This window comes from Lissotriton helveticus, chromosome 5_1 (genome assembly GCF_964261635.1).
Source record: "Lissotriton helveticus chromosome 5_1, aLisHel1.1, whole genome shotgun sequence".
NCBI classification, from domain to species: Eukaryota; Metazoa; Chordata; class Amphibia; order Caudata; family Salamandridae; genus Lissotriton; species Lissotriton helveticus.
This window is the reverse complement of record NC_136065.1, coordinates 393,807,758-393,824,099: the sequence shown is the minus strand read 5'-3', so window position 1 is coordinate 393,824,099 and position 16,342 is coordinate 393,807,758. Positions and strand designations below refer to the sequence as shown.

Below are 16,342 nucleotides of genomic sequence, written 5' to 3'. Positions count from 1 at the left end.
GAGCTCATACCCCCTGGCATTCAACAATCCCGCCAAGTGATTCACCACCATGAAATTTCCTTGTGGTCATACAGTTTCCAGAGACACAGGGCTTTCTAGCAGACGGTCTGCTACCCCACCCAGCTCTGTTTGTTGCAGTACCACATGGCAGACGTGTCATCTGTGAGCACCTGCACCAGCCTTCCCTTGAAGGATGGAAGAAAGTATTTCAATGCCAAGCGGATGGCCCACAGCTACAGCAGGTTGATATGGAGCATGGACTCCACCGGAGGCCAGAGACCTCTGCTCTCCATCTCTTCCTGATGGCCACCCCAACCCAGAAGGGACGCATCAGTCATAACTGTCAGCACTAGCTGGGGTGGGGAAAGGGGTCTGCTGCTGACCCAGAGTCCAGCAACCACCACTGCAGATTGTTTGCAATCTCCTCCGAAATCTGGATGTGATCAGAGACTTCAGATCCCACTGCAGAGCCTGCACATGCCACCGTCATGTTTGACCAGCAGGATTGCAGTCTCAGCAAACTCAGAGTCGACCTCACTGAAATCCAGGACCAAGGCTGAAAGTTCTACACCATAGAGTGAATCTCCTGGACTCTTCTTTCTGGGGAAAGGCACACAACTGAACCGTATCCAGAATGGTTCCGATGAAGGGGTCTGAGGAGTCAGGTGTTACTTTGGTACATTGGTAGTGAACCCCAAAGATGACAGTCGGTTCACCGTAGTCTGGAGGTGGCTAACGACTGCCTGGGGCGAGCTCGGCCTTCAAAAGCCAGTCATCAAGGTAGGGGAAGACTGGGCCCACTGACCTGTGAAGGTGTGCTGCTAAAACCACCATCACTTTCGTGAACACCAGAGAGGCACTGGTGAGGCCAAAGGGGAGCCCAGCAAACTGGAAATGCTCCTGACCTACTGTGAACAACAGGTACTATTTGTGAGCCTGTAGGACAGGAATGTGGAAATATGCTTTCTGGAGGTCCAATGCTACCATCCAGTCTCAGGGGGCAGATAGGACCGGAGCCAAGATGAGCATTTTCAATTTCTCTTTCCATAGGAAGAAATTTCAGAGAGCAGAGATCTAGGATAGGATGGAGGCCGTCATCCTTTTTCGGCACCTGATCAGGAAAACAACTACACCCTACTTGTGATGCTGGCGCCTTCTCTGTGGCTCCTTTGGGCAGCAAAGCCTGCACTTCCTGACAGAGCAAGATAAAATGGTCCTCCATCAGCTGTTCTGAGGATAGTAGCAAGACAGCCGGGGTTTCCAGAACCGGAAGGGCATAACCCCACTGCACAATTTGGAGCACCCACTTGTCAGAGGTTATCGTTTGCCATTGGAGCAGGTGGTGCCTGTTCCTGCCACCAATGGGATAGATTTTGTGAGAAGCTGGCCTGGTATATGATGTACACTTAGTGGACACCCTGCATCAATCCAGACAACCCTTATGGTGATTTAGGAGGTCTTAGACAACCTGAGAAAGCTCTCCAAGTGGTAGCTGTGAGCAGCAGCCTTCAGGATTAGTCCAGAAGTAAAGCAGCTTGTTTTACCAGAACACAATCTTATATGTATAGATTAAGTGAAAAAGAACCACACAAGGTATTTATAAAAATATGTATTATTATAGAATACTCTCTAACACATACATATAGCTCTTACCCAGAGATATGTACAATGCACACAATACTTTGCAAGAAATCAAGTAAATAGCACAATATACCCAGTGGACCCCAGGGGGGCCAAACCATACACTAAGAAAGTGGTATAAGAACCACGACTCGGGTCAAGACAATGTGGTGAGAACATAAAAGTGCTGGGCCCCCAAGGAACCACCCAGGGTGAGTAACTACGAACCCCACAGAGATCGGTGCAGTGTGGGAACACGACTGCGTTCTCCATGCAAGTCAACGTGTAAGTCGCGGTTGGATTTTTAAAGATTAAGGACCCTTCCCAGTGGACCCTGAAGAAACCCAGTGGAAGACAGAAGGTTGGAGAGTCACGTCACCCGTGGATACCCTAATAGCCACGTTACCTACACCAGGGTAGCCTCGTGCGTAGGTGTGAATTGGTGTCGGAAACCACTGTCGAACCCAAAGGAGGACTTCAGGAAAGTGCTGCTCCTGAAGGAGAAAGTGTCCAGTGGAATCCGAAGATGGATTCTAGTTTAGAGGTACCTACAAGCAGATGGGACAGAGTCTAGGTCACTCAGGAGTGACAAGGAGATCTGGAAGACAAATGCCCACCAATGTCAGGAGTTGCAGGCGAGTTGACGAGGATCTTGACTCTGCAGCTGTGAGGACCAGGGAATGCCGAGGAAGACCAGCAGCCATGCACGAGCTGTTCCATGTCGGATGTCGAGTGCTGAGGGGTCAGTGTCCGGCGGGAGCACCAACAAGCCTTGGCAAATGCAACCAACACACAAGTCAAAGAAGGAGCAATGTTGGGACCAGCAAAGTCCAGGGGACTCACCACAAGCAGGAGAGTCAGGGTAGGGCCTGAGCAATCAGGGAAGCCCAAAAAACCAAAGGTGACCCTCAAATGGACCCACAGGCCGGAGGCACTGGCGTCACGAGAGAACATCAAGGAGCTCACCAAAAGATGCAGGCCATGATGCAAACAAAGTGTTGTTTTCCATTTGAGTTACGTTTTGGACTCCCTGTAAGGGGTTCCCTAAGCTGTGTCAAAGAGGGTTGGGAAAGACCCCTCAAGGAAACAGAGCAGGACATGGTGAACTATGTGTTTGGGCTCGGCTCCAGGACGGCTGAATGCATGAAGAAGGCGGAGAATTAGAATCTGGGGGATATAAAGTAGTTTGTGAAGCACTGGTATGACCATAAGTCCTCCATGGTTGTATACCAACCAGGACTGTTGTGTAGGTCTTGGAGTCTGACATCCAAGCCACTACAGGACAAGTGGACTGAGATACCCTATCATAGCCAGAAAATGGAAGTCGCCTACTTGGGGAACTCTGGTACCCCTCCAGAGCCCTCACAGTATCATCCATGTGAACTGGCTCAAGTGGCACCATGACAGGGCAGACCTCACCATGCTGATGGTGACAGATGGAGGGGAGATGAACAGAGTCTGGACTCTTTTCCTCTAATGCCTCAGATGGAAGTGTGGAAAGAGTAGTGCTCTTCTCCACCCTAACAGAACATCAACAAAGGGACTTCTGTCAGTTACTGAGGCAGTTTGCTGGACTGTTCTCTATGAACCCAGGTCTGACAACAAGGTGCACCCATGATGTGGACACCGGTAACAGCTTACCTGTCAAAAGCAAAATCTACTGGTTGTCTGACCAGGCGAAGACCAACATCAAAGCGGAGTTCACAAAGATGTTGGGGGTGACTGAGCCCTCCAGTAGTCCATGGGCCAGCCCAGTGGTACTGGTGCCAAATCCCAATCCCAAAGGAGGGAAGCCTGAGATGGGGTTCTGTGTGGACTACAGGGGCCTCAGTGTAGTCACCAATACTGCTGCCTACCCAATAGCTGATAAGCTCATTGATAAGTTGGGGTGCAGCCAAATATCAGACTATTTTTGACCTGACAACAAGTTATAAGCAGACAACACACACCCCAGGAGCCAATGAGAGGTCTGCTTTTTCTGCACCTGAAGGTCACTCTGATCAAAGTGTTGCCTTTTGGGGTGCAAAATGCACATGCCACGTTCCAGTGGTCAGTGAATAGAGTACATTTAGGTCGGGAGAATTTCAGTGCAGATTATTGATGAAAGGGGCTGTAATTAGTTCCACCTGTGAGGAAGACCTGATTCACCTCAAGGAAGTGCATCAGGCCCTGCAGCAGGCAGGCCTGGCTGTCAAGCCAAGTAAGTACCAGATAGTGCAAGGCTCTATTGTGTACCAGGACCACCAAGTGGGGTGGAGGCAGTGTAAAACATCTCCAGGCCGAAATCCAGACAATTCTGGCCTGGGATGCTCCAAAGACCCAGACCAAAGTGAAAGCCTTTCTTTGTCTGACTGGATACAACAGGAGATTTATGAAGGGTTATGGCACCATAGTGACACCACTAACTGAACAGACCCCCAAGAAACAGTCCAGAAAGGTTATCTGGACTGAGCAGCGTCAGAAGGGTTTGGCACCCTAAAGGCAGCTCTGTGCTCAAAGGGTTTGGCACCCTAAAGGCAGCTCTGTGCTCAGCACCTGTCCTGAAAGCACCTTACTTCAGTAAGGAATTTGTTTTCCAGAACAATGCCTCTGAACATGGGATTGGGGCAGAGTTGTCACAAGTGAAAGCCAGTTGTTTTCATTAGCAGGTAACTCCTCGCCAGAGAGCAGCCACTGAGAGGCAAGCCTCTGCTGTCGTTAAGTTGATAAAGAAGCGGAGACCCTACCTATTTGGGACTCACTTCAGAGTCAAACCGACCACAGGTCTCTTAGATGGTCGACGCAGATGAGAGGAGAGAACCCTATGTTGTTGAGGTGTTCAATTTCCCTACAGACTATAGACTAAACAGTGGAACACAGACCTGGGACTTACCATGCCAATGTAGATGGCCTTTCCAGGTTTTTTCACTTAGATGATGAGAACCACTAGGATATGGGTTAGTGCTCATCACCTTTCCTCTGGAGGGGGGGCATGTAAAGAAATGCCCCTTTCTGTATTGTCACCCCCAAGTTTTTAGACTGATGCTGCTGGATTTTTGACTCAGAGTGCGCTGAGGCCTGGTAACCAGACCTCAGTGCCTGTGCCCTTACCCTTCAACAGATAGGTTGAATTGGCTTTCACCCAATTGGCCAAGCTAACTTACCTGAAAGACCCTAATCAACGGTACTCAGTGTAACTGGGGCTTGTAAGCTGGAGTCCCCCACTTCCAGGGATTGCAGCACTGGTTGTTCCACCCTGGGTGGGGCACACGTAAAATGAGACTCCCAGCCCTTCATATGAAGACTGGAAGTGCAGTTTTAACTGCCGGCCGACTTTGCCATTTAAAGTAATGGCAACGTCAGACTTACCCCTAGTATATGTATAAGTCACAACAATGGCAGGCCTATCGAGTCCTAGGGCAGAGTGCAACATATCTCAATGGCAGAACATGTACTTTTACACGTTCCGATAGTAAAAACATGAAACTGTTGTCTTTACTGTGAAAAAGCTTGCTCGCCGAATTGTGGAGTTCAGAGTTACATGCAGGCCCAACTTGATTCTCCAGTCAAAATTAATAGAACTAGTTGCTGTGTGCAACTTTTGCAAAGCCACCACTATGTTTCCATTAGTCCCCTGTGTCCATACTTGTTGCAGACGGGGGCCTGTGGCCAAGACTGTGTTACGCCCTTTTCGGAAGACATGCTAAAAAAAAGGCACGCTTCAAAGGAGAAGCCACCTTTGAAGGGCAAATTGTTAACACTTGGGAGAGGGGCTGAACAAATGTTCAGGCAGACAGGCTGGCACGTGGAAAGGTGAGGGGAAACCAGTTGCCAATTTTCCAATCAAGTGTAGCCACCTGGGTAGCCACACTTGTGGTTAGGTTAGGGAGCTCCACACGCCGGTAGAGGGGTCCTGCTATATTGAAGTGGGCAAAATGGTGCATCTTGGGATACCCAAATGCCACACTTCGCAAGAAGAATTCATCAGGTGGGAAGGAACCTAGGAACCCATTGACTACCAACCACATCAAGTCTTGAGAGCATTTTCTGAGCATAAATAAGGCACCTCTGGCACCCCAAACTCATATCTCGACTAGATTGGAAGGAGGGCCAAGGAAGGACTGCCCTGTTGCATCGTGGAACTGGCAAAGAGGTTGCACAGGCGTTGACTGCACCTGATGGCTAGCAAAGGAGAGGGACTGTGCCTGCTGAATCCTGCTCGAGAAGTAGTCTCCAGAACCCAGCCAAAGCCAATGGACTCCAAGGGCCAGCGAGCTGGCCTCCTCTTCACAGCACAGGAAAAAGCTGAGAAGCCTACTGGGGCAAGTTGGTAGCCCAGAATCTTTCAATAGACACCAACTGCCACTCTGCAGCACTAGGGACCAGGACCCAAACGCACAAAGTTGCACCTGAGTTTGCTGAACCTGGGAGTGCTGTCAAAGTGCAGCTGGGACCTCCAGAAGATGTGTTATTGACCAAGGGGGGATTGGCCCATGAAAGCAATATTAGGCGACTGGACCTTCATGGGTCATCGACTGTGTACAGGACAACCTCACCCACTTCGTGGGCTTAAGAGAAGTTGCAGCAAGACCCCTGTCGACCGCACAGCATCCACACCACCTTTTGAGCATCTTCAGCATCCTTCATCCCTTGCATCAGGACCACTTCCATTGGATAGTCCGGAAAAGGATAAAAGTGCCTGGCCAGGCCAGGCTTCACCTGCCGAGGTAACTGTTTCGGAGGACCTTGTTGGTCACCCTTGCTGGCTCCACACTGGAGCTAATCACCTAAAGGTACTCTAAATGACCGCTGTATTTGCCAATACTTGTTCGCAGCGGAGTTAAATACTTTGATTTACTATACCTTGTAAATTCTATATCTCTCGAACCCTCTGGTGGATCTTTTTCAGTGTGGTGTCTAACAATACATAAAAATACAGTCTATTTTTATAAATTGGTGTCTGATTTCTTTGGTGTCTTTTCGATTTCTTCAATTGTTTTGGTGCTGTTTAAATGCTTTACACTTGCTCCTTAGTGTAAGCCTCGCTGCTCAGAGCCACAGCTACCCAGGGTTGAGCTGAAGGTTTAACAAACGAAGCCCAAGAGTCCAAAAGGGTTGGTAAGTATTACATGGTAAGGTCACACAACCACACCATATAATACATCCCATTTCCTCACAGAGATCGTGAGGGGTGGAATGTTGGGAGACACAGTGTGAACTTTAAGGCAACAGCTGTGATGGGCCACGGCTATAATCCACTGGTCAGATGAGATTTCCTGCCAAAGAGAGAGGTAATCTTGGATCCTCCCCCAACAGGTGACATGTGGATTGGGAAGCGGGGCAGGGCAAGTCACTCTTTGAAGGTAGGAGCCCCTTTATTTGAGTCACCTCTTTTCTTACCCCTGTGGATCCCTCTGCAGTATCTATCCCAACGTGTTAGTGAAAGGTCTGCTGCTGCCCCTGAGAGCACGGAGGATGTTCAGGCAAGGTTGTTTTCGATCTAACACTGGGCTGCTGTTTACAAAAGTCATCCCTGTGTGGTGCAGTCTGTACTACACTCATATATTTACGTGTCTCTGTATCTTTATTTTCTCTGCTTTTTATTAACCCAGGGCCTAAAGAGGTGTTCCCCTTCAGAAGGAAAGTTGGAGATGCTGCTGGACTTCAGGTTTCAACCCCAAGATACAGAGTCAGGCATGGTGCCTGTGGAATATACTAGAGGCTGTGTCCGCAGCATCTAACACACATTGGATGCTAGTATTCGAGATGATCTTGCCCTCAGACTATTTCCTCCGCTATGTCTAAGGAGTTCCTGCATCTCCTCCTGAGTCCTATTATACCTGGAGAAGAGTGCAACAGAATTAGATATGTGCCAATCAGTTGCTGCCCTAACCTCTATCCTCTTGTGATGCTTGTTTTTTCTTCCTTGTCAGGTGACAGACTATCACCAGTGGCCTGGACATAGGCGCACTTGCGGGTAGTGTAGACTACTAAAGTTGGGAGTAGCCCGGCCCTTGATAAACCGAGGCGTTAAACTTTTTTTTTTAACCCTTTGTGTCACTACTCTCACTTTAACAGGCCCCCTGAGATTATCAGGAAGAGACTGCAGCATGCCTTCGAGCATTGGTAAAAACTGCACTGTGAGACCTTGTTAGACTGAGGTGTCATCATTGGGGAGGTGCCTTTAATGGCTAGTGCCATACGTCAGGATCACCACCGGCCTGAAGGCTGGTCATAAAGGTCAATTAGACCACCTGGAGTGCCTGGCTCCGAGTAGGACTGAGAGGAGCGACTCTGGAGGCAGAGGGGGTTGTAGGAATGTGCATGATGGCGGCTGAAAGGGTGGGGTGGCAGTGGAGACAAAGGAGAACTTTGCAGAAGACGAAGGGAATAGTGGTTCTGTCTTTGGGCTTCTTTGGTGCTAGCTCGTGGGAGGGAGGCTTTGAAGAAGGTTCCCCCTCGAAAGCCATTCTCCTCTTTCGAGGAAGGAGCAGAGGAGGCACCTGTGATAGGTTGAATGAACAGGCATGTCAGCCTGGCAGCAAGACCTGCTGCAGGCTTTTGAGGATCTGAGCTGCTATTCCCTCTGAGCATTCTATAGAATAAGACTTGATCAGCTCTAAAGCCGTTTACAAGTGTCGACCGGAACCCGAATGTGGCAGGGGTAGGAGGGGTTCTGTTTGCTCTCCCTCACCATGGGTCTTCTTTTGAGGCGGTGGCTTGGTGATATGAGCTTCAGGGGCTCACGGTATACCCACAATATTTAACGTAGTCCTAGTATGAAGGTCGCTAGTCTGACATTGGCTCAATGTGCTCAAGTCCCTCATACTGTGACATACCAGAAAAGACTGTCCAAACTGGGTGTGCTCTGCAGGGCAGGGAGTCCAGAGGGGTGAGCATCTTCTTATTCTTCTGCGCTAAAGGGATCTACTTCCACACAGCGGTCTGAAGTCGGTTTGTTGGTACATCTAGCAGTGTGTCAAACACTGTTCCCTTCATTACCTCTGCATCTTTTTGGAACATAAGGCGAGGCACATAACAGGAGGGATTGTCGTCATAAAGGGAAAGGCACAAGTTGCTCACATTGTGGTGTTCCACCCAAAAGTATTTAGAAATACAGGAAGGGCAATTCTGAAAGGGCGTCCGTTTCATCACACATGTACGATCAGCATTCTCAGGTGTTTGATGCCTAGAGAAGAAACGCAGCCCAAGTGGTGGGGGGGCCCAGGTATTGAATGATGGGTTTCGGTGTTTCTGGAGGCACTGATGTATGGGAGAGACAAAGGACCAGTAACTAATCCTATCTGACACCAGGATCAAAAAGGAACCGTACAAGTCCAAAGAAACATGTTCAGCATACGACAAAAATGGAACCCTCTCGATATACTCCAAACCCAGTGGCAGGAAAAAGAAACCAACATAAGTTTGGTGCCCATGCATAATGCACACCAAGAAGAAGAGTCACATCACATCTTGCGAAAAACAACGTGAAAACTTTCAAGCCAAACACTAGATGGAAAGAATATGCAAAGCATGTGTATCTACCGGCACACATGCTACGAACAAAGTTAGATAGATAAACTGACAGACAGAATATAAACGAAATTAACAGAAAAAATAGGAGCATGAAATATTAAGCCAAAGATGCATTGATGGAAAACATTTCTTAACCAATGTCTCCCCCCCCCCCCCCCCTTTCCACTTATCCTTATAATGCAATAGCCACCAGGTAGCAGGATTTAACTGGCAGGTAAGTAGACTGGTTGGAAATATTGAGGGTTGGCAAGGGAAATAATATTCAAATATTTACTCTGGAGCAAATTTACAGTACAATCATGCCCATTCATGAGAAATCAAGTAGCTTATCCATGGTCGTGACCACTCTAGTTGAAATTTATATAGCCTGATCTAGGGCTAGACGCAAAGTGCTTAAAATCCTAAGGACAAATATATTTCTGTAGGAGCTAAGTAATCTGTTAGAAAAAATGGTTGTCCCCAAAGAAATAATGTAAGAGCAATCCTAGCTAAATGTACATGCAACAAATACAACTAGTATCTCAACAATCAAGACAAAAAAGGCAGACAGAACTAACCCAAAGTGTGTCACAATCCAATAGATATCAATAGCACTTTTTCTAAATCAGGCGAACATTAACATATCTTTCTAAAACAAGAATTACATACAGAAAACAACAAACAGGTTCAAAGCATTGTTCATGAGAACAAATGCATTCTCCATTTCTCCTCTTTTACCCCAAAAGTTAGAGGAAGCTCTGATTTGGCATACCGTGATCTGTATATCAGCATCTGGCAGGGGTGACCCCCGGATCCCAGCATTGTAAGAGAGAGTGTATCGGAGACGTCCACCATAAGACCCAACCTATGGAGATAAAACATTACAATTAAAATGAATTTCAAAACTATTTTAGGTCTTTTGGGACAAGTCCTTACCCTCTCCATAAAGTCTTTTCTTGAAAGGCAATTGCCTTAAAACCTCTACTTCAAACATCAGACCCCTTTCAAAAAGTATTCCTTGTAAGGCCAACTCAAGGTCTCACTTCATTCTACATCATCCATATCCCTTACCATTGAGTTGGGTATTACATGCCTTTCTCATGTTAATATCTGGGTTATAGGAGCAGAGCACAGTTGGAAGAGTACGTGGTTGTTTACCTAACCATTGTTATTTCACACTGCTTGCCATTAACTTTGAAACCTGCCTAGGTACTGAAAAAGTACTTGTTAGTGGGCACCCATCTCTGAGACCAGACGTATAAACTAACAGAGAAAAAAGTCTCCTTGAATAGGCAACATAAGAGAAATCCATGTTTGCAAAACATCAAGTGTCATGAACACAAAAACCGACCTTTACTTACAAATACAAAACTTGGAACAATGAATTTTTAAGCTTGCCTATAGCACCCAAGAGTTGAAAAATCAGTCTATTAAAAAATGCTATAGAAGGGCTAATTATACGGAGTTTGCACACTAGAAGTGATCTGTAGAACTCCTTCAGAGGCATCACCTACAGGAACTAGAGCAGGCTTCAGGCAATACAGGAGGATTACTGATCTTTACTTGCCAGGATCATTCACAGGTAACAAACACAGGCATCCTCTGATGTGACAGACGTTAAATCATTCATTTTGAATGGCAAGTGAGAAAATGTACTCTATTCATGGGGGAAAAAATTGTCAATAACTCCAAATGAGCAGTAGTTAAAGTGCCCTTGTACATCATCTGATACCCTGAAGAAATCATTGGAAGAGGCATTCCAAAACTTTGACCCTGGATGGACACATTGAGAAATTATCCAGCTGTGATAATGAAGAATATTAATTCTTCATAACAGGCACAAAAAAGCTGAAACGTAATGTAACCAAAGATGAATGAGGACACTGTCACTTAATCTAGGTGGGCAGAAAGGTACTGATCATGCTGCTGTCATTGTTCATTTGATACTTTCAGGTTAGAAGGCATGCCAATTCATTCCAAACTGGCACCTTCACAGATCAAGTCTCTGACTAGAATCCTTTTCACAACAAACTTTGAGCTATTCTCAGTTTTCAAACAGCCCAAGTTACATCACGTAGAAGAGTGTCTGTATCAACTATAAAATATACTCCAGATTATTTTTTGGAGAGATGTTGGTGGAGCACCTAGGAGTACCTGCTGCCTATTATGTTTTTATTTCTTACTTGGTAGCTTCTTTACTAGTGTTAATCACCCAACTTCTAAATACTACCTTTCAGCTTTATACGCTCCAGGGGGTGGATCGAGGGCATGGAAATTTCATGAATATAAGAAAAACCTTTTAAAAACTGGTTACACAAATGAAACACTTTCAGTACTGTGCATAAGCATAGTTGGACTTTGATTGTAAAAGAAACTTGCTGATTGTGTCCACTTCGAAATGAGCAAGTTACTTACTATCAGTAGTGATTTCTCTGGTGGATAATCTAACCACACATTCCTCATTTTATGAATCTTCCCCAGGTGTCAGACTGAATCCGGAAACTTTTCAGCAGTACCTCTGCGCACCAGTAGGTGTCACGTGAATCTGTGCCACCATCAATTTGTGAAGAACCAAATATAAGCACCACCCTTGCATGCTGATGTCAGTTGCTTTTTAGGCTGTGTGCCCGGACACAGAGCACAGAAGCAGATTGGTTTAACCAGTGTGCAGATCTCTATACCTGGAACCTTTTTAAATGGGAAGAGAGACCAATTCACTGAATGTGGAGGTGGCAGGGTCAGTGAGGAATCTGTGGTTAGACGGAGAATCCATCAGAAAGAGTGTTACCAAAGGTAAGTAACTTCTTCTGATGAATACTTACGACTGCTGACTACTCATCTTGTGAATAGATACCAAAGAAGTACCTCTCAGGCAACGCATTCCATAGGTGATTTAAATAAGGAAGGCTAATCCAGTAACCTCAAAAAAGCTGAAATAGCAGATACGCAAGTAACTCTTAACTGCATTCAAATCAAGCCCTGGCTGAGGTAGAGACAAAACAAAAAGCAATGATTGTTGGCTTCTAGTTGGTCAGTCTGTCTAGTACAGCGCCAAACCACAAACTGTTCCCAACAGCAGGTGTAGAAAGATTTCATGGAGGGACATCTTGCTGCCAAGATGTCATCTGCGACTTCAGGAGGAAGACTAAATGCAATCAACTGTTTTCACTCAATCTCCAAGCTTTGAGATGAAGATGGCATAGGCCTGAATACAGGACCGTGCCCTGCTGCTGCGACAGAAGATTCCCCCGCAGTGGCAGAGATACCCTTAGTGCTGTGCCGTTTACATAAAGCGAATTGCTGGATATGCTATATTGCTCTGCACATCATCATATGTACATAAGTCCTCAAGATTCTACTATCTTACTTTTTACCATACAATATTGGGTGCTAATACAATGCCAAACACTTATCCACCTAATGTATTGCACTTTCTGAGACTACAATGTAGTCCCAAAATTACATCCACACCGTAAGCACTGTAGCACACCAGAACAAAGTTGCTGTCCAAGTTTTTCAAATACATAGAACCTGCTCAATATGAAGAAATGTTCTTCCCCATCAATGTGAATATGTCCATTCAAAAGCTGTGCTAAATAACACAGAAACTTTCAAGCAATAGTCCAATTCCACGTCGAGATTTTAGAGTCCATTCTGGAATCCTTGAGATAAGATTACAACGAAGACTTTTTATATCAACCAGAGATTTATTGATTACACCTAAAGAAAGAAACAATCACCTTGGAGTCTTGAGGAAGTACCTGCCGGGTGAAACGCGTGTCTGAATCTGGAATAAAATTGAATTATTGAAATCTCGACGTGCTTGAAACTTTCTCTGTTATTTAGCACAGCTTTTGAATGGACATATTCACATTGATGGGGAAGAACATTTCTTCATATTGTTCAGGTTCTTTGTATTTGAAAAACTTGGACAGCAACTTTGTTCTGGTGTGCTACAGTGCTTATGAAGTGGCCTCAGTGCTGTGCCCACTGGGAGTTAAGGTCCTACTGCAGAGATAGCATATACCATCTGGCATGATTCACCAGCATTATTCAGGAGGCCAGTAGTCCTAGCAGCCTCATGGTCATCCTCACTGAGATCCAGGACAAAGGCTGAAACATCAGGATCCTAGCTTGAATGCCCTGGACTCTCCATTCCAGGTGGAAGGCACAAAACTATACCATGTCCAGAATGGCTCTGGTGAATGGGAATGTCTACCAAGGAGTAAGGTGTGACTTTGATATGTTGATTGTCAACCCCAACGATATTAGGATGTTCGTCATAGCCGGGAGATGGGTGACGACTGCCTTCAGTGAGCCCGCCTTCAACAGTTGGCTGTCGAGGTAGGGGAAGACTGAGACCCATGACTTCCAAAGATGCAATGTGACCACTGTCATCACTTTCGTTAACACCTGAGAGTCATTGGTGATGCTGAAGGGGAGCACTGCAAATTGAGAATGCCCTTGTCCTACCAAAAAACAGATAGCGTGTGTTGGCCTGCAGGACGGAGATGTGGAAATAAGTGTCCAGCAGGTCCAATGATACAAACCAGTCTCCAGAGCCGAGGGGCAAATTGAACATCTTGAATCTGTCCTTTCACAGAGACACTGAGTGGGTGAAGGTCTAAACAAAGTACAAAGGCCTCAGTCCTTTCTCGGCACCAGAAATTAGTGAGAGTAACAGCTAATGCCTGCTTTCAATGCCAGGACCATCACTATGTGCAATTCCGGCGTAACATGAACAGGTGGTCCACCGTCAGCCATCCCGATGGTGGTGGAGGGTACAGCGGAATGGAAAGGAATCAAAGGGCACAGTCCAAACAGTCAATTTGTCGCTTGACAGAGGAAATTGCCCACCTCCTAGGGAGAAAATGCCTGATCCTGCCTCCAACAGTGTGCCTGTGTATCTGAAAGGACACCTTAAATCAGTTTTGTGACTGCAACAGCTGGAGGGCATAGGGGACAGGGCTGTATGCTACCCATGATATACACGCCATCTGTGAGATGAGCGGTCTCTGCCACAAAATGGCTGGAAAGCTTGCTGGACCGGTGTCTAGGCTGCTGCTGACTGTATTGGTAGCCCCTACCGAAGCCACAGAGGGAGTGAAACTGTTACTAAAAATGTCTCACTGGAGCAGATGTGGGCCCACTATCTTCAAATCGCTCAAGCGCAGAGTTTACTTGGTCAAAGAGGCGAGAACCGTCAAAGGGTATGTCCATAAGTGAAAATTGGATGCCACCAGGGAAAACAGTAGACCACTTCCAGTTGTGCAATGTATGTGCTACAGTGGTGCCTACTGCCCAGCCTAGGGAATCAGTATCTAGCCCACAGCGTGCTACAAAGGTCCTGAATGGCCTGGGTCAGAGAAGGCTGAAGTGCTTCTGGTATGGAAAGCAAAACCAGAGCCAATCAATCCCAAAGTGCATAGGCGTAGCAGCCTAGGACACGACTGGCGTTGATCAAGCACTGAGCAAGGTTGGTGGGGGAAAACATGTGGTTGCCAAAGGTCTCAATGTGATCGGCTTCCCAGTCCGGCAGATTAGCTGGGAAGGTTGTGAGTTAATTCCATTAGTAGACGCTCATACTACCAAACTTTCAGAGGTTGTGCGTTACATCAGAAAAGCCAGGTAGCCTGGATCCAATCGATGGGGCAGAGCAATTTGCCAGTTTACTCAAGGCCTAGAGCAAATCTTTGTCTATGCCCATAGCAAAGTACCCCGTAGGGGCTCATTAAAGGGCAGTGGAGGCTCAGAGTGTATTTGACTCTGTTGAAGGAACTCAATCAGGATATTTGTGTTTACCTGCATGGTTGGAAGTTGGAGGTCAGCACCTCTGCCACCCTCTGCATTACCACTGCGATGGAAACACTGACTTCATCAGCAGGGTGAGGAGAGAGAGAGCAATTTAGAGTCTGGATAACTGTCCAGACCATTAGCATCTTGTGATTCCTCATACAAACTATCATCTGTTTATTGCGGTATGAACTCATATTGATAATTGTTTGAATTTGTCCCAAAAAATTGAGGAGGGATTTTGCCCTTCCTTGAGGTAAGGGCAATGTGTCAAAGTCAGTTGGGATCAGGGCAGCTTGGTCAAGTTCAGCTCAGAGTCAAAGCACAATTGTTTGTCCTGCTTCCTCTGTTGCCTGCATCAATATTCGGCTATCCGCAACATCAGAACTGAAAGCAGTACAACAACCTGTGCACATAGCACAACAAGTTCAGGGGCCTCCAGCTGGCGCTGCGGGCAAACCTGTTGGCAGGATTCCAGTTGGAGGTCCTCGTGGTTCCTTGGGACCCACTGGAGCACCAAGGGGAACTGGTAGAGTGCCAAATAGACAAAGCCTGGCTTCATGAAATTCCTCTAAATGCAGTGACATCGCAGATGGGCCCACAAATTTGGGCTGCCTCGGATTGTTCCAGCTCCGAAGGTGAATGAGTTAAGGAGCGAGACAGATGCACGGTGACACCTTTGCGCTTTCTCTTGAGTTCAAGAGTGGCGAGAAGGGGCAGAGTCCTGGTTGACTTCTTGAGCTTCTTTTTTAGACTTACCTGATGACTTCACAACAATAAACTGCTGAGGGAACAACTTCAGGAGCAAGAACAGTGTGGCGTTTTCCAATATTTGGCAACGTCACGCTTCATCTCACAGACTGGTATAGCCTTTGGACTCATTTGGGCACATTCTCCACAGGCTTTGGAGTTGTGGTCCGAGCTCAAGCACCAAAGACATATATGAAGGGGTGTCAAAGACATCTACCTGTGACCGTCACTACAGGGTTTAAATGCTGTAGAGTTTGGGGGATGGAAATTTCTAGGCACAGTGATATTTTAAAACAATTTGTTAGAAGGTAGTCTTGTGAAGGGACGGGGAGTAGTTCCAGATTCGCAGCTGGTGGTGCAGAAAGAAAGAAACAGACCTCAGCATAGATAGGTGGCACATTAATGCAGCTCTGATCACCACTTCTGGAGTGGGACCACGTTGGGGTAGAGCCGCTCGATGCAACTACCAACACACAGGGGTATAGCTAAAGAGTTTCTTAATCCAATCTGATGCCTGGGAAATATTCAAAAGGTAAGGAATCTGCAGGTAGAAGTATCTATCAGAAATGGAGAACAAGGCTACCAAGATGCTGTTACGTGCCAACAGATGCTCATGATGTCGGACACTCCAGTGAACTATAAATCATTTGCATGACATTGGATCACTGTGTGATTTACGTGATAA

At 46.5% G+C, this 16,342-nt stretch overlaps 1 protein-coding gene across 2 annotated transcripts in view; it reads right to left on the bottom strand.

The window, feature by feature from the left end:
- The window catches only part of HSPG2 (heparan sulfate proteoglycan 2), a 948,088-nt gene that overhangs the window by 408,701 nt on the left and 523,045 nt on the right, over positions 1 to 16,342 (bottom strand). For both annotated transcript variants that reach the window (XM_078642606.1, XM_078642605.1), the window contains one exon: positions 9,887 to 9,979. In XM_078642606.1, coding sequence (XP_078498732.1) covers positions 9,887 to 9,979 — 93 coding nt within the window. The remainder of the gene's footprint in view (positions 1 to 9,886; positions 9,980 to 16,342) is intronic.